General features: G+C 39.9%; 1 protein-coding gene across 6 annotated transcripts in view; it reads left to right on the top strand.

Annotated features, from left to right (window-relative positions):
* Positions 1–1,362: 1,362 nt before the first annotated feature.
* The window catches only part of LOC105020135 (protein bicaudal D homolog 1), a 39,630-nt gene continuing 22,185 nt past the window's right edge, over positions 1,363–18,807 (top strand). For 3 of the 6 annotated variants that reach the window (XM_010886875.4, XM_010886874.3, XM_034290112.1), the window contains exon 1: positions 1,366–2,073. In XM_010886875.4, coding sequence (XP_010885177.1) covers positions 1,858–2,073 — 216 coding nt within the window. In that variant the 5' untranslated portion in view covers positions 1,366–1,857. Of the gene's footprint in view, positions 2,074–17,065; positions 17,696–18,807 lie in introns of those variants that run through there. The other 3 variants (XM_010886872.3, XM_020043039.2, XM_010886873.3) reach the window with 3 other exon arrangements.

Genomic DNA, 18,807 nt, shown 5'->3' with positions numbered 1-18,807 from the left:
TGTTATGACCTACAATTGAATGTGAATCCCATAAGAAATAAAAGACATGTGTTTTGCCTGCTCACTCATGTTTTCTTTAAAAATGGTACATACTGTATATTACCAATTCTCCAAGGGTATGCAAACATTTGAGCACAACTGTATATATATATATTAAAAATCCAACCCAAATGTATTTGCTCTATAAGGTATTATTTACAGTTTTTGTCAGGTATTTAGGTTCAGGAAAGTGAATTGCTCGTATAGACAGTGAGTCATGTGGCTGTGGTTTGCTATAAAAAGCAAGCACCCAGGTATTGAAGCATTCAGTTACTGTTAGTTTGTATGATGGGCAAGAAAAGTGATATAAGCAACTTTAAGCAGTGTTATCGTTGGTACCAGCCACACCAGGTGCAAATAGACACCCTCCTTGAATTTTCACACATCAAGTGTCTTTGATTTACAGAGAATAGTTTGACAAACAGCATATCTGAGCATCGTTGCTACCCAAGTGTGTTCCTTCATGACTACAGTTTACCCTTCATCACATGGAACATTCCAGCATGACACAGTATATTTTTGAGTGGCTTGCCGTTGCCCAGACCTCAGTCTAGTAAAGAATCTTTAACGCATGATGTACCACTGTCCAATCTGCAGCATCTGTGTGATGTCATCTCGTCAGTCAATATCCCTTAGGAATGTTTCTGACGTTTTCTAGAACACATGCACTGCTGGCTCTAGCATTAGCATAAAATGATTTGGGGTCCCCCTCCCCTAGCAGTCCCTAGTGACTGCTTATGTCGCTTATGCTTAGAACTGGCACTGAATGCATACCCCTTTATTGGGATTTTGTGAATTGATTCAATATAATTTCATGAGCTTGTAGTGCATGTCCTCTAGTGGTTCAATAGGGATATTACAGCAGTCTTACTATTTTCCTGGTTTGAACAGGTGATGGAGCTGTAGGACTTAATTCTGCAGTTGAATTCTGGGGTGCATCCAGTGTATTCCCACATGTGTGCCTTCTACTGGCTTTCTCACAATGTGTACATGCAAAATTTTTATCAGGTCGTGGTCAATTAGCTGACTCTCTTATCCAGAGTGGCTTTCAATAGAGTGCATATCTTTTTATCCTGGGTCCCTGTGAGAATTGAACCCGCAACCCAGGCATTGCAGGAGACATTCTCTGACTACTGAGTTACACAGGGCAGTGACCTAATGTATAATAACAATAATAATGGGGTATTACAGTTGGCATGTCAGTATCTGAGCTAGTAAATATTAAGCACCCCTAATGACAATAATATAGGACTTTGTTTGGGGACCATGGGTGGACAGGGTTTAAGATCTGTCCCCATCTACAGGAAGATATAAATAGCTTTCTAGCCACAGCACAATTTGTATTACTATTGTGTCTTCTTCCTTTTCCTCCTTTTCTGTGGACCAACCCATAATGACGGGCAGTATCCATACCGTAGCGCAGGAAGAGAGATGCACCGGTAAATAGTCGACGTCATAGGCACAGACAGCAGAAGGATGGGAGAGAGTTCTGTGCACCTTGCCACTGCTTCATGGCAATAAAGGGAGATGGCGTCCACATCCCAATGAATAAGCAAAAAAAGAAAAGGAAAAAGGATGATGCTGGACGCTCCGCCTAGGAGTTTTTAATTAAACACATCAGCTATGGAGCGATTTATTCCGCTTTCCAAATCCTTTTGCTCCGGGGATGTCATTTGCAGGCGTTTTTAAACTCCCCGGTTGATTGTGTCCAACGGAGGAGGTGGATTATTGTCCGGTAGGCCTTTAGCTGTTTTCGTTTTCTCTTCCTCTGCCCATCCGACACAGGGCCGAGGAGATTAGGGGTAGGGAGGGAGACCGATGGCTGCGGGAGGAGGATGCGGGGAGACGGTGGAGCAGTGCCGGGCGGAGGTGGAGAGGTTGACTCGGGAGCTGGCGGAGGCAAACCGGGAAAAGATCCGTGCTGCGGAGTGCGGTTTGGTGGTTTTGGAAGAGAACCAGACCCTGAAGCAACAATATTCGAATCTGGAGACTGAGCAAGAGGCTCTTCGGCTGGAGTTGGAGCAGCTGCACGAGGTATAAACCCCTTAAATGCCTTATTCAAGTGTTAATTTAAACGTGAACATTGGCGCCATGTGATGATATACGTTTAGTGCCTCCAGGAAATGTGTTTGTAAACATTAGTTAGCTTACAACTTAATTCTGTCCACCCCCCACCCCCCACGCTGACAGGCTACTTCTAAGGGATGGGTAATGTCAGCGAGATTTGGTGTGGGTCCCTTGCATCATCCCCAGAAGTTGGCGCCAATCAGACACCCCACGGCGAGTCTACGTCTATCAGAGATACATATGCCCCAGAGAACTGGCAGTGAGAGATTGGTCTTTTTTTTGTTGGAGCAGGGAGGGGTAGTGTAGTAACTTGATGCTATGCGCAAGTCTAATGCGCACGTATGGGCTTTCCAAGGTATGGTACTGACGCGTAATTTGGTGCAATGGAATATCATGTTTGCTGTGGTCGGCTGTTTTTGTGTGTGGATGGATGGGTTTAAAGTATTGTTTTTAATTATTAGCCCCAAATATTAAAGGATTAGAGGATGTTTCATAAACAGCGTTTAAACCTAGACGGCCTACAATCGAACAATAGGAGTGAAGTGTTTGATTCAAAAAGTAGGCATGCGAACAATATCCAAGTCATGTAGTGGTAGCCTACTTTTTAGTCTACTCCAATTGAACACAAGAGCCACTCGAAATGTACTTCCGCATTTAAACTAATCACTCCAAATCGGAGACATATCAGAATAGGGCTGTCCCATCTTTGTAAAACCATCAGTGCAGCAAGTGCTCTCTGTCCTTGTGTCCTCTCTAAATCTAAATTTGAGAAGTGGTGTCTGTCTGTCATCTGTGTCTCCTCATATCATTGTTCCAAGTGAACAAATGCTTAACAGTATACTGATTCAGTTGCCTATTTGCTAACTTTCTGCAGTTTATTATTTAATTAAAATAATATTTCCAGCAAGTGAGAAGCACAGAGATTGAATAGGTCATAACACTGTTAATGTTGTAATGAAAATCTGCCTTTCAACTTTGAACTGGCTTCCTAAAATATTTTTCCATTGGTAATTGGTAATTTACTACTATTAATAATAAAATATCTGCCAACAGCTAAGTTGTGCAAAGGTGTAATTTACACAATTATGTCAATTAGCATTAAGTATTCAATGGACCCATTAAAGTATTCACTGGTTTTGTAGTTATAATATAGACAGGTGTGTGGTTTCATGACAGTATTCGCTGGTTTTGTAGTTATAATATAGACAGGTGTGTGGTTTCATGACAGTATTCGTGGTTTTGTAGTTATAACATAGACAGGTGTGTGGTTTCATGACAGTATTCACTGGTTTTGTAGTTATAATATAGACAGATGTGTGGTTTCATGACAGTATTTGTTGGTTTTGTAGTTATAATATAGACAGGCGTGTGGTTTCATGACAGTATTCACTGGTTTTGTAGTTATAATATAGACAGGTGTGTGGTTTCATGACAGTATTCGCTGGTTTTGTAGTTATAATATAGACAGGTGTGTGGTTTCATGACAGTATTCACTGGTTTTGTAGTTATTATATAGACAGATGTGTGGTTTCATGACAGTATTTGTTGGTTTTGTAGTTATAATATAGACAGGTGTGTGGTTTCATGACAGTATTCACTGGTTTTGTAGTTATAATATAGACAGATGTGTGGTTTCATGACAGTATTCACTGGTTTTGTAGTTATAATATAGACAAGTGTGTGGTTTCATGACAGTATTCGCTGGTTTTGTAGTTATAATATAGACAGGTGTGTGGTTTCATGACAGTATTCACTGGTTTTGTAGTTATAATATAGACAGGCGTGTGGTTTCATTACAGTATTCACTGGTTTTGTAGTTATAATATAGACAGGCGTGTGGTTTCATGACAGTATTCACTGGTTTTGTAGTTATAATATAGACAGGCGTGTGGTTTCATGACAGTATTCACTGGTTTTGTAGTTATAATATAGACAGATGTGTGGTTTCATGACAGTATTCACTGGTTTTGTAGTTATAATATAGACAAGTGTGTGGTTTCATGACAGTATTCGCCGGTTTTGTAGTTATAATATAGACAGGTGTATGGTTTCATTACAGTATTCACTGGTTTTGTAGTTATAATATAGACAGATGTGTGGTTTCATTACAGTATTCACTGGTTTTGTAGTTATAATATAGACAGATGTGTGGTTTCATGACAGTATTCGCTGGTTTTGTAGTTATAATATAGACAGATGTGTGGTTTCATGACAGTATTCGTTGGTTTTGTAGTTATAATATAGACAGGTGTGTGGTTTCATGACAGTATTCGTTGGTTTATAATATAGTTATATAATATAGGTTATAGGTTATATAATATAGACAGGTGTATGGTTTCATTACAGTATTCACTGGTTTTGTAGGTGTGTGGTTTCAAGGCAGCTGACAATGCATTTACATTTTACTGGTGAAGGTCATTGTGGAAAACTGGAAAATGGAAATGTGCCTTATCACCAAAAGTACACCCAACATTTCCTAACATTACATGAAAATGTGGGGTTAAGGTTAATGGCATAACTATTAGGTTAATGAGATTAGGTTTAGGGTATCAGGTTCAGAAAAAAAAATATGAATACACTTAGTTTTTTTAATTACAAGTCATGAAAATATTGTGTTTGTATGCATGTATGTGTCTATACTGGTTAAACAACTCCCAAATTCCTGCAAGCATAGTAAAACAGGAGGTGAGGTGTGTCCAGGAAGTTGCTATTGAATTTTGTTTGCCAATAGTGTAATTGCTGTTACATATTGAATTGTAGATGCTAATATCTGGAGTTTATTGAGCAGGTATGGATGTATTCCAACCAATCCTTTCAGTAATGAATGTTTAGAGCCTAGTTTCGTCTCCCATCTTGCCTTGATTTCAACTGCTGAGTGTGAGTTGACAGATATAAATGTGTCATATAAAACAGATATTAGTGTGGAACATTTCAAAGCCCCCACCAAACATAGGATGGGCCATTCTACATGTCTAAGGCTTTTCATACATGTTTCTGTAAAAAAAAAAAAGGATTTAGCCCATTTTTCTAAACAATTTGACGCAGGACAGTCGTTTTCCAAAGAACATCTGATTCTGGTCTGGTTGTTATCAACTATTTGCTAAACCAAGGGAGTCTTGACTAGAATCCATATGAAGGAATGTAGCTTACTAACCCACCAAAATGTGAACATTGCTAGCACTTTACCACTGTGCAGTCCAGGGGCCCCACATATGAGTCCTTACATAAATTAAAGTGGTTATAATAGCTCAAAGTTCCAGCCACTAAACATTATAGTCAAATGTGTATGAATAAAATAGAAAGCACCTCTGCATTTGCCAAGTGTTACATAGCTGATATTTCTGTTACTCAAGGAATCCCAGTTCTGTAAATCCATAGTAATTGCAATCAATTGTTCTTTTTCATGAGCAATACAGTACTCAGCTGTGCTAGACTGTCAATGTTATTTAATGGTGATATACAGTTAGGTCCAGAAATGTTTGGACACTGACACAATTTTCAGTGTCTTTGTATTGTCTCTGTATGCCACCACAAATAATTTGAAATGAAACAACCCAAATGCAATTGAAGTGTAGACTTTCTGCTTTAATTCAAGGGGTTGATCAAAAATATGGTATGAAACATTTAGGAATTGCAACTATTTTCATACAAAGTCCCCTTATTTCAGGGATTCAAATGTAATTGGATAAATTAACACAATCCTAAATAAAATGGTAATTTAGTGATAGTTCAGTGGTGGCATGTGATCAGACACACAGGGTGGAGGTTAGGCTCGTATTGGTGAGCTGAATTAGGTCAGATAGGCCCTAAGCCAAGACTAGACACACAGAAGTCAGGGGGAGGTAACTTGGAGTTGGTTCATGTTTCATTACAAAAGGATTCCTAAACTGTATTTCATTGTCATACACTTGTGTCTTGCGCTGAGGGTATACACTGATGTCAAATGTTGCTGAACACTTTGTGTAACAACTGTTGTAATCACCTACAAGCTTGAAATAAACTTGAGTAGATTATATTGGTTTTCTGGATAGTTTATTTATAGTTCATAGTCTGTTATGTTTCATTTGGTTTTTGAAAGAACTCACCTAAACAAACCTAAAGTTGCAGACACAGAGCTTTGACCGCATCAACATCACCAAACGCTGGGTTTCCTCCTTTATGATGTTTTGCCAGGCCTTTACTGCATCTGTCTTCAGTTGTTTGTTCATTGGTCTTTCTGCCTTAAGTTTTGTCTTCAGCAAGTGAAATGCATGCTCGATCGGGTTGAGATCAGGTGATTGACTTGACCATTGCAGAATATTCCACTTCTTTGCCATCAAAAACCCCTGGGTTGCTTTCACAGTATGTTTTATGTCATTGTCCATCTGTAAAGTGAGGCGCTATCCAATCAACTTCGCTGAATTTGGCTGTTTCTGAGCAGACAATATATCCCTATACACTTCAGAATTCATCCGGCTGCTTCTGTCTTCTGTCACATCATCAATAAACCATGCATGCCTATGCCATGACACTGCCTCCACCATGTTTTACAGATGATGTGCTATGTTTCCCACTGTTGTTTTCTGTGGACATCCAGGCCTTTTTGTGTTTTAGAGCTCACCATTGCGTTCTTTTTTTTCTCTGAATGTACCAAACTGTTGATCCATCCCTGATGAATTTTTATGCATCCTAAGGATAGCTTGTTTTACTTGCATTGAGAGCTCCTTTGACCGTATGTTGTGGGTTCACAGCAACAGCTTCCAAATGTGAATGCCACACCTGGAATTAACACCAGACTTTGTACCTGCTTAACTGATGAAGAAATAACAAAGGAATAGTCCACACCTGTCCATGAAAAAGCATTTGAGTCAATTTTCCAATTACTTCTGGTCCCTTGAAAAAGACAGTGCTACATATTAAAGAGCTGTAATTCCTAAACCCTTCCTTCAATTAGAATGTGAATACCCTCAAATTAAAGCTGAGAGACTGCTCTTTAAGCCCATATTCATTATGTAACTGTAATGTGAATATATTTTGGTAAACAGACAAAATAACAAAACTTGTGTCAGTGTCCAATTAATTCCTGACCTAACTGTACATGCCTGATTGTTAATTATCAACACAAGTACCTAACAATATATCCTCACCGCACAGGCTGCAGGAATCAGCATTTATCACTGCACTATTGAGTCTGCAAACCTTTCATTCCTAATTGCTATTTCAGCAGGTTACATAAAAGGATGCTTAGTGAAAAGCAAAGGGACTGTTCAGTGTTGTACCTTTGGTGTGGGTGTGGTAATACAATGACTCATAGATAGATTAGTTTGTAGTTAATCAATGGATTAGTCGCCACATTTCTAATTACCCAAGATTTAAGGGATGATCAGTCTAAACAATGTTTGTTTCAGTCTTTGTTCGTTATTGTCTTCTTCCTCTTTAAAATAATCTCACTCTGAATCACCACAGTAGACCTACTGGCTATATAGCAACTGTGCCTTTTCTGGGACATGCACCAAGTATACTATTTCCAACTATTTGTATGTCCAAAGACCAAATAGGGTCTTAGAATATTATTTTGTTCTTCCTTGAATATTTTGTTCTTTCTTGCTTCTTTCTCTTCCAAACACATTTGTGATATTTTATGACATTTTTGAAGATACAGATCATTCCATGAGCCAAATTGAAGCCTGACAAATGAAGTAATATCTCTTCTGCTTTAAAAAAAAATAACATTAGCTAATTGAATCCTTCAGAAGGCCTGGTATAATCTAATAGCCATTTGCTAATAGCCGGATATCACCCAGCAGCACTAGTCTTGCCATTAAAGAGCTATGGATAGCTCAGCACTAATTAGCATGCCCCACAGTCAGCCATTAGGTTAGTTATTAAGGGAGATATAGGTATTTTTGAATCCAATCATGTTGTTTGCTATTTGGAATATATACCCCATTTAGGTATAGGTAAAGTATTCATAATTTGTTAATGGGAAGTATTAAAAAATAAATATAAAAGGGAATAGTAATTGGGCTAATCTCGAAATGCTCTTTGCCATGGTTTCAAGTTGGTTGCCTCAGCCAGGATAGTAGCACTTTCTTTTTCTCCATAGTTTGGATTTTCCTGTATCTTATTGTTGCAGTCCTGGACCGGATGTATTCAGCATCTTAAACATGTATCCAATCTCCCCTGTTCATGTTTTTCTTATTTTTATTTTAATCTGGCAGGAAAAGCTGACCCTAGAGAATCAATCCCACTCAGAATGCTTGACATAATCTTTGTTATTGACACGCCTCCCTCAGATGGTCAGTTTGGAAGAGAAAGGTCTACTGTAGGGGTTAATGGCTCCATGGTCCCTTTAGTAATGACCTGCAAGACACTGTGTGTGTGTGTGTGTGTGTGTGTGTGTGTGTGTGTGTGTGTGTGTGTGTGTGTGTGTGTGTGTGTGTGTGTGTGTGTGTGTGTGAGTGTGTGTGTCTGTTTGTGTGTTTGTCCCATATTTGTGGGGTTGAATCTGAAGCAGCTGGAAGTGTGTCTGACTGGTAATGATAGCCAAGTAGAGGGTCCGGCGGGGATATCTTCTTTCAGTCTCAGAGAGAAAATCTGGACAGACCTCTCCTTTATTCAGCAACATGAATCTCAAATGGAGAGAGAGAGCAAGAAAGAGAAAGAGAAAGAGACAGAGTTAAAGGCCAGAGAAAGACAATGGGTAGAGCGAGAGAGAGATGGATGGAGAGAAGAGAGGAGAGAAAAAGAGAGGGATTAAGAGAAGCATTTAGGAACTATAAGTAACTGATAGGAGTGCTTGATGTCAGTGGTTTCCATTTCCTGTTTAAAGTGCATCAATATCTGGCAATATTATGAAGCAAAAAATACTAACTGGCTAGTGACACAAGTCACTTTGCTTTACATTCTTAGTCACATATACACAAATACATAGATTTACTCTCATTACACACGCATATTTTCAGGCTATAACAAACTTTACATTACTGAATCTTAACCTGGTACGTATTCCCCTTATTATATATATAACCCACATAACATCCCTGTCCCTCCAATCCACCTACCTAAAGGCTTTTTTGTAGTGGTTTCAACTTTTTTCTCACAAAAATCCTTTTAACAAGAACTTAACCAGGCCTGATAGTATTTATTTAATTGTTCAGTAAACCCTATGCTATCAATGATAGTTTAATGAGTTCCTTGAGGTAGGTTTCTACATTGTCTGCCTCGTTTTAATCTCTACTCGCTTTGAGAGCTGAATGATTCATGTGTGTCCCATGTGAAGGGGGTTTCAAAGTAGCAAAGGATTTTATGGTAGCACGTAAAAGGGTTTTATGGTAGCCCTTCCCTTTCTTCTCCCCCTGTCAGGGGGTGTTGCATTGGCGTAAGTCAAAGCAGTGATGAAAAATGCAGTGTCCATTAGCACTGGTGTCAGACTAAAAGTAGTAGCGCGCAACCTAACCCTCAACTGCCGTGATGTAATTCGCAAGCAACCAATGAGATTTGTCCTTCTAGTTGCCTCGAGTTCTGTATTTTATGCCCCCCTTGGCAAGTATTAGGATGTGTAGCAGCCAGGGTAAACTAATCCTGGATTGTGGATTTAGGGTCAATGCTACCTAGACCTTACTTTGACAGGATATAAATGGATCCATGTCACCATGTTCATACAATGGCATTGGTGTCAATTACGGTATGAATATTGAAGGTCTATCATAATTGTGTCTTAGAGCGAGAGGAATATCTCAGGTCCAGCAGAATAGAACATTAACACACTTGGCTGCTCAACTGCCTTACATCTTTACCATTGTGAGGCATAGTGTATTGATATGATAGAAATGATGGAAAGTACCCAGATTTATAGAGAACTTATGCTGAATCATCTTTTATATATCTATGTTGTTTTGGAGTGGGGGATTATTGTGGGCAAACAATATGTAAAGCCCTACTCTGACAGTATTCCAAAACTCAGAGACCTCCCAAACCACAGAGCAGATGGAGTCCATAAACAGCAAGCCAGGGGAAGGCAACAGATACGTTGTGGTTTTTGTCTGACTGACCAGGTGTGTTGGATTTTGGCAGTTGCTGATTTGGCTACTCATCTGAATAAATACAAATTATAATGAAACAAACACACACACACACATCCTCTAAGTCAATAACAACAAAAAAACAAATAAAAATGATAGAAATACAATTTCATGAATAAATATTGAAATTGCATTATAGACATGATCATATTGATGTAATCCATTTCAAACACATGGCAACCGCATGTAAAGTCTGCTTTCGAATTTGCTCTAGATTTCTTTCTCCTCATGTGGCTTCTTCCCACACAAAGCCCTGCCCCCTCTCATTTAAGCAGCTCAGATCCTCCTTGTCACTGTTAGATTTACTATAACCTAGTTCCCAGGGACGAGGTTAGGTTTACTATAAGCATGGGTGCTATTTCTTTCCCAAAACAACTAAACCTAATACTCACCTAATACCACATTTTGTCATACTGTACTCGTACTGTTGAATGATAATAAAGTTGAATCTAATGACATTGAATTGACATGCTCACATGCTGGCCTAGGCTTTTGACAGCCAGTCACAGAGACAACATATCCCTGAATGAAACAGAGATATGTTATGAACAGCAACACCCACACTACCCAGAAAACATTGCTATTACTATCACCAATAGCCACAACAGTTATGGAGTTAGCAACAGCTAGGGTCATAAAGAGAAGGCGACTGTACTCAGTTGGATAGTCAATTACTGCTATTAGTTCCCATTACAAATAGGTTTTTTCAAGTTCAACACATAAATAACCAATGTGTAGCACTCACTTGGGTGGTTAACGGCAACTAATTTGTGCTGGAACGGTTACAACAAAGCTATGAGGTAGATAGTAAGGGAAATTAGGAATGCTGAGCATCATCCAACTGCACCCAACCCAAAGCAATCATCACTCACCTTGCCCTGGGGCATTGGAATTTGTTCTCAAGACCAGATAAAATTGAGGACCTTAACAATTTTGAATTGATCAACTGGATGGGATATCCTCAGAAAACATTCCATAACTGCAGGAGGCAGTAAATCTCCAACCTTAAGCGACATAAATTTCAAGTTAAATTGTAGTCCAGGGGACAATATGTACCCTTGCTGCTTGTTTATGGACTCATAGAAGATTGAGACAATTGACAGCTTCCAACTGTAGATAGCCTCATTAGCCTGTGTGTTCACAGATGCCTTAATGGGACAGATGAAACATCTCCATACACATACACACATACACATCTCCATACACATACACACATACACATCTCCATACACATACATACATACATACATACACATACATACATACACATCTCCATCTCCATACACATACATACATACATACACATCTCCATACACATACATACATACATACACATCTCCAAACACATACATACATACATACACATCTCCATACACATACATACATACATACACATCTCCATACACATACATACATACATACACATCTCCATACACATACATACATACATACACATCTCCATACACATACATACATACATACACATCTCCAAACACATACATACATACATACACATCTCCATACACATACATACATACATACATACACATCTCCAAACACATACATACATACATACACATCTCCATACACATACATACATACATACATACACATCTCCATACACATACACACATACACATCTCCATACACATACATACATACACATCTCCATCTCCATACACATACATACATACATACACATACATACATACACATCTCCATCTCCATACACATACATACATACATACATACATACACATCTCCATACACATACATACACATCTACATACACATACATGCACATCTCCATACACATACATATATACACATCTCCATACACATACATACATACACATCTCTATCTCCACTCTATCCCCAGACACTGACTTGGGCTGGTCACTGAATAATGGATTCAACTTCTAGGTCATGTGTTCACAGGCACTTAAGAGAAGGCTGGCAATACCCTGCAGGCTACAAGTCAGTCTTCCCTACATAGAGCGCAAACTTATGCTGAATAATTTAATAATGTCAGGCTGTGCTTCCTCCATAGTTAACCTCCTAAGAGAGAATTGGAGTACCGTATTTAATAAATGCGGATGGGTTGATATAGAGAGGGTTATCAATCCGATTGAGAAAAACCACTGACCATTTTTTGGAGGAACAGAAAATAGTTGTTGTGCCAAGAACACTATGTGGCTACCTCCCTCATTCATCCTTCCCTCTCTCACTCATCTATACCACCCCAGATTCCTAGATCCCTCTCCCTTCTCCATCCCTTCGTCCATCCGTACATCCCTCCCTCTCTCCCGCTGCTCTTTTGTAGTCTTCTTAAGTGAGCTGTTGTAAGCGGAGGGAGAGAACCAGTTTTGTTTTCCGTGCCGGCCTTGGAATAAAAGACTACAACACCCAGTGACTAATCTCTGCTGGACCCCTCCCCTTTGCCCCATAGTGGCGTATACGTTGGTCTTTGTTGCTAAACAACCAATTTCCTGGTGCCGGGAACATTGCCAAACACAATGTCATATTTCAGAGAGGAGCTTCTTAGAAGGTTTGTGTTGTGCAGCAGTCATCCAAAGGCCACCAGGTCTGCCACTTCGGCCGCCCTCCTGGTTCCCTATTCACAGTGGTTTCTTTGAAGACGCCAAGCGTCACACTGATAACTTCCTCTCTCGCTCAGCTAGTCGGGAGACTGTGAGAGAGGGGCATACAAAGTAGGCCACAATCGCTGCAGTAGGTGTGGGGTATATTAGGCTGACATTTCGCTTGGGTTTTTAATCTTAGACGTGACGTTTGATGTGTGTCGTTGTGTGGTCTCTTTGGACTTGTTTTGACGTTTAATCATATGGAGGATGGTCTGTTTTTTAGTAAAAGTCATGAAGACACACTGCTTTGAGTATTTGCTGTCAGTTCTCAGCAGATCTACGGTCCCATTTGTATGTACGTGGGGGGGGCGACTCCAGCGGTTTCCCATTTCTATTATTATGGGGACTCCAGCATCACGTCCAATGTTCCCAGAAATAATTGACTTCGAGCCCACCTGCAGTTCACAAGAGGGGTGGATCCAGCGCTTCTAGATCAGACCCCCTCCACTGTCCTTGTGATGTCAGCTGACTAGGCAGAAAAAGTCAATTAAGTACTAGTGACATTTAACATGTCCTTCATATCCATCAAACTTGGCCCCCATGCTGAGGAGATTAGTTGAGGGTCAATAAGATATGAAAGTGATGGGACAGGCAAATACTTTGTTACATAGTATTTTCCTGAACGAACAGTGTGACAAAGCAGAGCAGCTTGGTAATATGGGCATCAGACGACACTGGCTGAGGAGTTGTTGTGTAGGGACTTTAAACACAGGTGTGTTTTATAAGCTGGGCTGGAACCAAATCCTTAACTATACTCAAGGTTAGATGAGAGGTTGTGTATCTAACAAGAATGTATATGTCCAGGCCAGCAGGATGGGGTGTCTCTCAACAGGTGCTGTCACACACTTCTGAACTGTATTAAGGTCTGGCACAGATGAGTCGGCTTGCAACAGATCCAGGATGGTGTGACTTGGAGGGTTTAACAAGCTGTCACTATGCCAGAGCAGGGGCTTAGAGAGCAACTAATCAGGACATCACCCCTGTGAATGTGCTACGTAGAAGCTCAGTGTCCATACCATCTCTGACTAAGGACAGGGTGAGACAGGGGAATGGCTGGGCAGTATGACGAATCCTCTTGCTGTCCTGTGACTCTCCAGAGAATGAGATGGTTCAGCTCGAGAGATTTTATCCTACAAAATGTCAAATAAAGAGATGTCTGAGAATTGTTATTGTGTATAAGACCGCCTGTGCCCTTAAGTAGCGTAGATCAAATGAAGTGAATAGATTTTTTTCATTCAACCCTGAAGCTTGTTTGTGTGATACCTCAGCAGAAGGCTTTGTGAAGTAGTGACATTGGCAGTCCACAAGATTGGCCGCTTCCACTGGGAGTGATGGTGTGTGAAGCTCAGAGGTGCTACCCATTAATATTCTGTCAGAGTAGCTGTTTTAAGACAGAAGCAAAAGAGAGAACAAAGGAAAGAGAGAAAAAAGCTATACACAAAGAGACAACAGAAATAGACAAAAGAAAATATGAATATACAGAGAAAGGAGCTTGAACATGGCAAAACCGGCATTGCTTGAGTACCGATTTCCAACAAACAATTCCTCCTACTCTCTTTTAGCCTAACCTTGAGGGAGAAGAGGAGGGAGCTAAAATGAGGGTGGTCTGTCTCAGACCATGGTCTCCTATGAGACTGCAGGATGAGTGACTGGAAGAGGAGCAGACAGTCTGCTTCGCTCTGTGCCTGTTGTCTGGAGGCTCCATCTGCAGGGTGTGGTCTCAGCCTCTCCAGTGTCTCTTTCTCTGTCTCATTTTCTCACTGTCGTCCACCTATCTTTCTCTCTTTGGCTTTCTCTCCCTACCTCTATGTCTATACCTCTCCCTACATTTTACATTTATATTTTAGCCTATAAAGGACCTTAATACAAAAGGGTTAATGCATTTCATGTTATTTTATTAGCAGTGTTGGGTAGGTTACTTGTAATCCATTACAACAGGGCCAGCCCTAGCTATGAGCGACATAAGCGTCCGCTTAGGGCCCCCGACCACTAGCGTGCCCCAGACTGTTAGTGAGCTCTGAACCAGTATGATTGTGGGCCCCCAAATACAATTTTGCTGAAGGCCCCCAAAAGCCAATGACCGGCACTGCGTTACAGTTACAAGTTACCTGTCTTACATTGTAATTAGTAATGTAACTTTTTAATGACATAATGCAATCAGGAATTTTTTATTACTTTCATATTAAGAGACATAAGACAAATAGAAAAAATATTGGTTATGTACTGTTTGTGAATACTATTGAAACCTCTTGACTTTCTCCCCATTAGGTTGTATTTTGAACTTGGATAATTTATTAAATAAAAATATAAATGCATTGCATAAAAAATTGCCTTCCATCTTCACGCAATACCCCAAAATTACAAAACCAGTTTGTGCCAGTTTTTATGAAAATGAAAAACCGTAAATAAGTTCAGACCCTTTGCCGTGACACTCCAAACTGAGCTCAGATGAATCCTTATTGTCCTTGAGATTCCTCTATAACTGTAACAAATTCAATCGATAGGGCATGATTTAGAAAGGCAAAATTAGAGCTAATTACTGGAAAAGTGTATTCACGTTATTATATATGAAGACCTGCCTGTACACAGTTAAGGTGTCAGCTTCAAATGGAAATCATGCTGGTTATCCCTGGGCCGAGTGCTTGTAAACACACCATTCCAGTTCAAATATCTTAATAAATTCCATAAAATGCTTTTTCTTGAAGGCAGCAACCATGTTACAGCTATTTGTAAATAGAGTACTCCCCAAACAAGTCTTATCTGAATCAGGGCCACTTTACAACCATTGGGGAAAAATCCCAGAATGCATCTTGAAGGTAAAATTTCTCAATATTTCTATGGATAGATAAGGCAACAATAAAAAATAGCACCAAAATTGGGTTTGCTGTTAAAAAAAAATAAAGTATGGTCATTGAGTGACAATAACCCAATCCCCACTGTGAGGTTTGATGGTGGATATGTGATGTTGTGGGTTTGTTATGCTTTGAAATGCACTGGGTAGCCCATCACCAACATACCCAATTCAACTCAATTAAAAGCCTGATTGTTAGTTGACAAGTTGAATCAAGTGTATTTGTTTAAGGCTACAAAAAATGTGTTCTGTTGGTACTAGAGGATCGGAGCTGGGAACCACTGGACTCAGTCACTTACCAGGAGATTTTAGCCAAAAATCTGTCTTCCTCAGCCTGGAGGCTAAAACTGGTTCATCATAGCATCTTCCAAGTGGACAACCATCCAAAGCATTGTTCCTGATCCAAGGGGATGATTTACAAAGTACTAGATCCAGGGGTGCCAATAATTATGACAAACATTAATATTTCTTTATTTATTAAAGGTCAGATATCTCATATCTCAAGTTCAAGTTGATCAAAATTAACAAAAAAATTTTAATGGCCCTTTTTCACCTTTACCAATGGTGCACATTATTCTGTAGGCCACTATATATTTTTGGTTGGGGAAAAATGGTGTGAAACATTATACTGTAGCAATGTTATAATGGCACGGATGCAAACACACACCTCGTCGGTTATTTTTTGTAGTATTGTTTACCCTCTGCCATATTGGAGATTCCAGGAACTGTCTTGATTGATGTGCACCATTATATGAAGCAACTCATATCACTTACATGGAATATGATGTAATCTGATGTCATTTTCTTCACTTTCTCCCCCTCTTATACTGTCTCTTTCTCTCTGTCTCCTTAGTAGTTCTCTCTCTCTCGAATTCTCAATCTATCTCTCTTTCGATCCACCTCTCTTTTTTCTCTCCTATCCCTCTCCCTCTCTTTTTCCATGTCTTTCTTGTTCTCTCTGTGTGTCTCTGTTTCACATTTGTCCTAATCTCAGACAGCGGTCTGCCTTGGTGGAAAACGATGCAACTCACAGTAGGGGTTTGAACTCATTGTTTTTTTTATTTAATTCCAACAACTGCACCTCAATAATTTCACCATCAGTATTATTAGCAACCAACAAAACAAAAGCTGTTTTTGGATGAACACCATGGACTGTTGGTCTGCCTGACCATTGTGTGTGTTGTGTCTGGTAAAATGAATCCTTAATTCCTGTCTGCACTATAGCCCTAATACTTTCCTGTTTACCTTCTGTATTAGACAACGTCATAAGTGGCTGACTCACCTTTCTTCCTGTAAATCCATCTTTAGATGGATCAGAGAATGCGTTCTATCCGCTGAGGGATAATGTACTCAGACCTCTCCTTTCCCCTCCCCTTGGCTATCTTTTCTCCTCTTTTCCTCCCTTCTGAGAGCTAATATCCTCATACCTCTCTTTTTCCCTCTCCTTTTCTCCTCTATTCTCTCCTTCTCTCTTCTCCTCTCGTGTCCTCTGAGAAATAATATACTCAGACCTCTCCCTTTCCCTCTCCTCTTTTCTCCTCTTCTTTCCTCTGAGAGTTAATATACTCAGACATCTCCTCTTCCCTCCTCTTTTCTCCTCTCCTTTTGTCTCCTCTCAGAGGTAATATGCTCATACCTTTTCCATTTTTTTCTCTCCGCTCCTATTCTTCTGTTTTCTCCCCTCGTGTCCTCTGAGAAATATTATACTCAGACCTCACCGCTCCTCCTTCCATAATATGTCAGTCACGCTGTCCAAGGTGCTGAAATACTGACAGCCTTCCTTCTGCAGTGAAAACAGAAGTCATATTATATTATGTTTTTTGAGACATGGCCATTAACTAGGAGACTGTCTGTCCTAGCCAGACTTAGAGGGCCTCGAGAGAGAGAGGCTTCATAATGGGATTTGCAGCAGGAAACAAAGGCTTGGGAGCGCCATGGACGTTTTGTCTCCACACCACTCTGCTACTGCCACTGCCAATCTAAGTCTAGTCAAGCGGGGAGAATGCTCTACTCAACACAATTGGATGTCCGGGGTCAGTAAATTAGTACATTTTCCTTATAGTGCACCATATAGGGAATATATGAAGGCAGTGTTGTGTCACCTATTTCTTTGTAGATCAGGTGCTTGCTATACCTATGGCTAATAAAGACTCTAGCAAGCGTATTGAGACATTTGACACTTGTCTGCTGCCGAAGTACATTTGGGAACCATGGAAAAACGAGTTTTGATTAGTAATGGTAAAAACAAAGTGTGGCTCACTATTTCACGAGCAATGGTACTGCTGGGGCTTTTCCATATAAGAAGTGTTTTGGCAGATGAACGGCTTGTGTATATTTACATCGCGTTTTGAACTTTAAACCTCAAAACGGAATGAAGAACTGTCATAAAATCCCAACATACCTCAAATGCATGGTCCAATAGTTCTTTGTTTATTTGTTAGTGTTAATGAAATTGACAATGTTGCTGTGATCCTTAGAGTATCGTTATTTCCCTCAATTACAGTGCCTGAATCGCAGTAGCGAAGCTGAACTAATGGAAGTGATGAATAGTCTGAATATCAGTGTCAAGTCCCTAGCTGTTTCTGTTAACTGTACTTATTCAGTGGCCCTGTAGGGAATTTTACTTTTGTTCCATCGGACTGGCCCATCCCATTTCTCCCGTCCTATTAGGAACATTCATGATGGATGTACAGACATAGCTGGATGTACAAACTAGGGATGTCGCGATATACCAGTATTGACGATAACCGTGATAGTTAAAAAATGAAATATTGATATCATGTTAATAATACACATATGATAATATCGTATTCAGTAGGCGAAACTGAAGTTGTATTTTTCCAAAGAAGTCTCTCAGTTTTTCGATACCTTATTCATGTCACTTCTAGACAAACGATGCATGTCCTTAAACAAGGTGACTGGACCTATGCACTGGCGTTGAAATCAACTCGTTAGCCCCACTAGAACCCTGGGGAGAGATCCGCAAATCTTGCTGTTTTTGTAGCCTATTCACATGGAAAACAGGACATTGTATTTTTCCTAAAACTGCTCATGGTGTTTCCATAGCTTATTCATGGACAAAAGATGCAAGTGCTTAAACTACGAGTCTGGACCTAGACACTAGCGTTTGAATTAATGCCTTTTC

Source organism: Esox lucius, chromosome 23 (assembly GCF_011004845.1).
Source record: "Esox lucius isolate fEsoLuc1 chromosome 23, fEsoLuc1.pri, whole genome shotgun sequence".
Lineage (NCBI taxonomy): Eukaryota > Metazoa > Chordata > Actinopteri > Esociformes > Esocidae > Esox > Esox lucius.
This window is presented reverse-complemented; position numbering and strand designations above follow the sequence as displayed.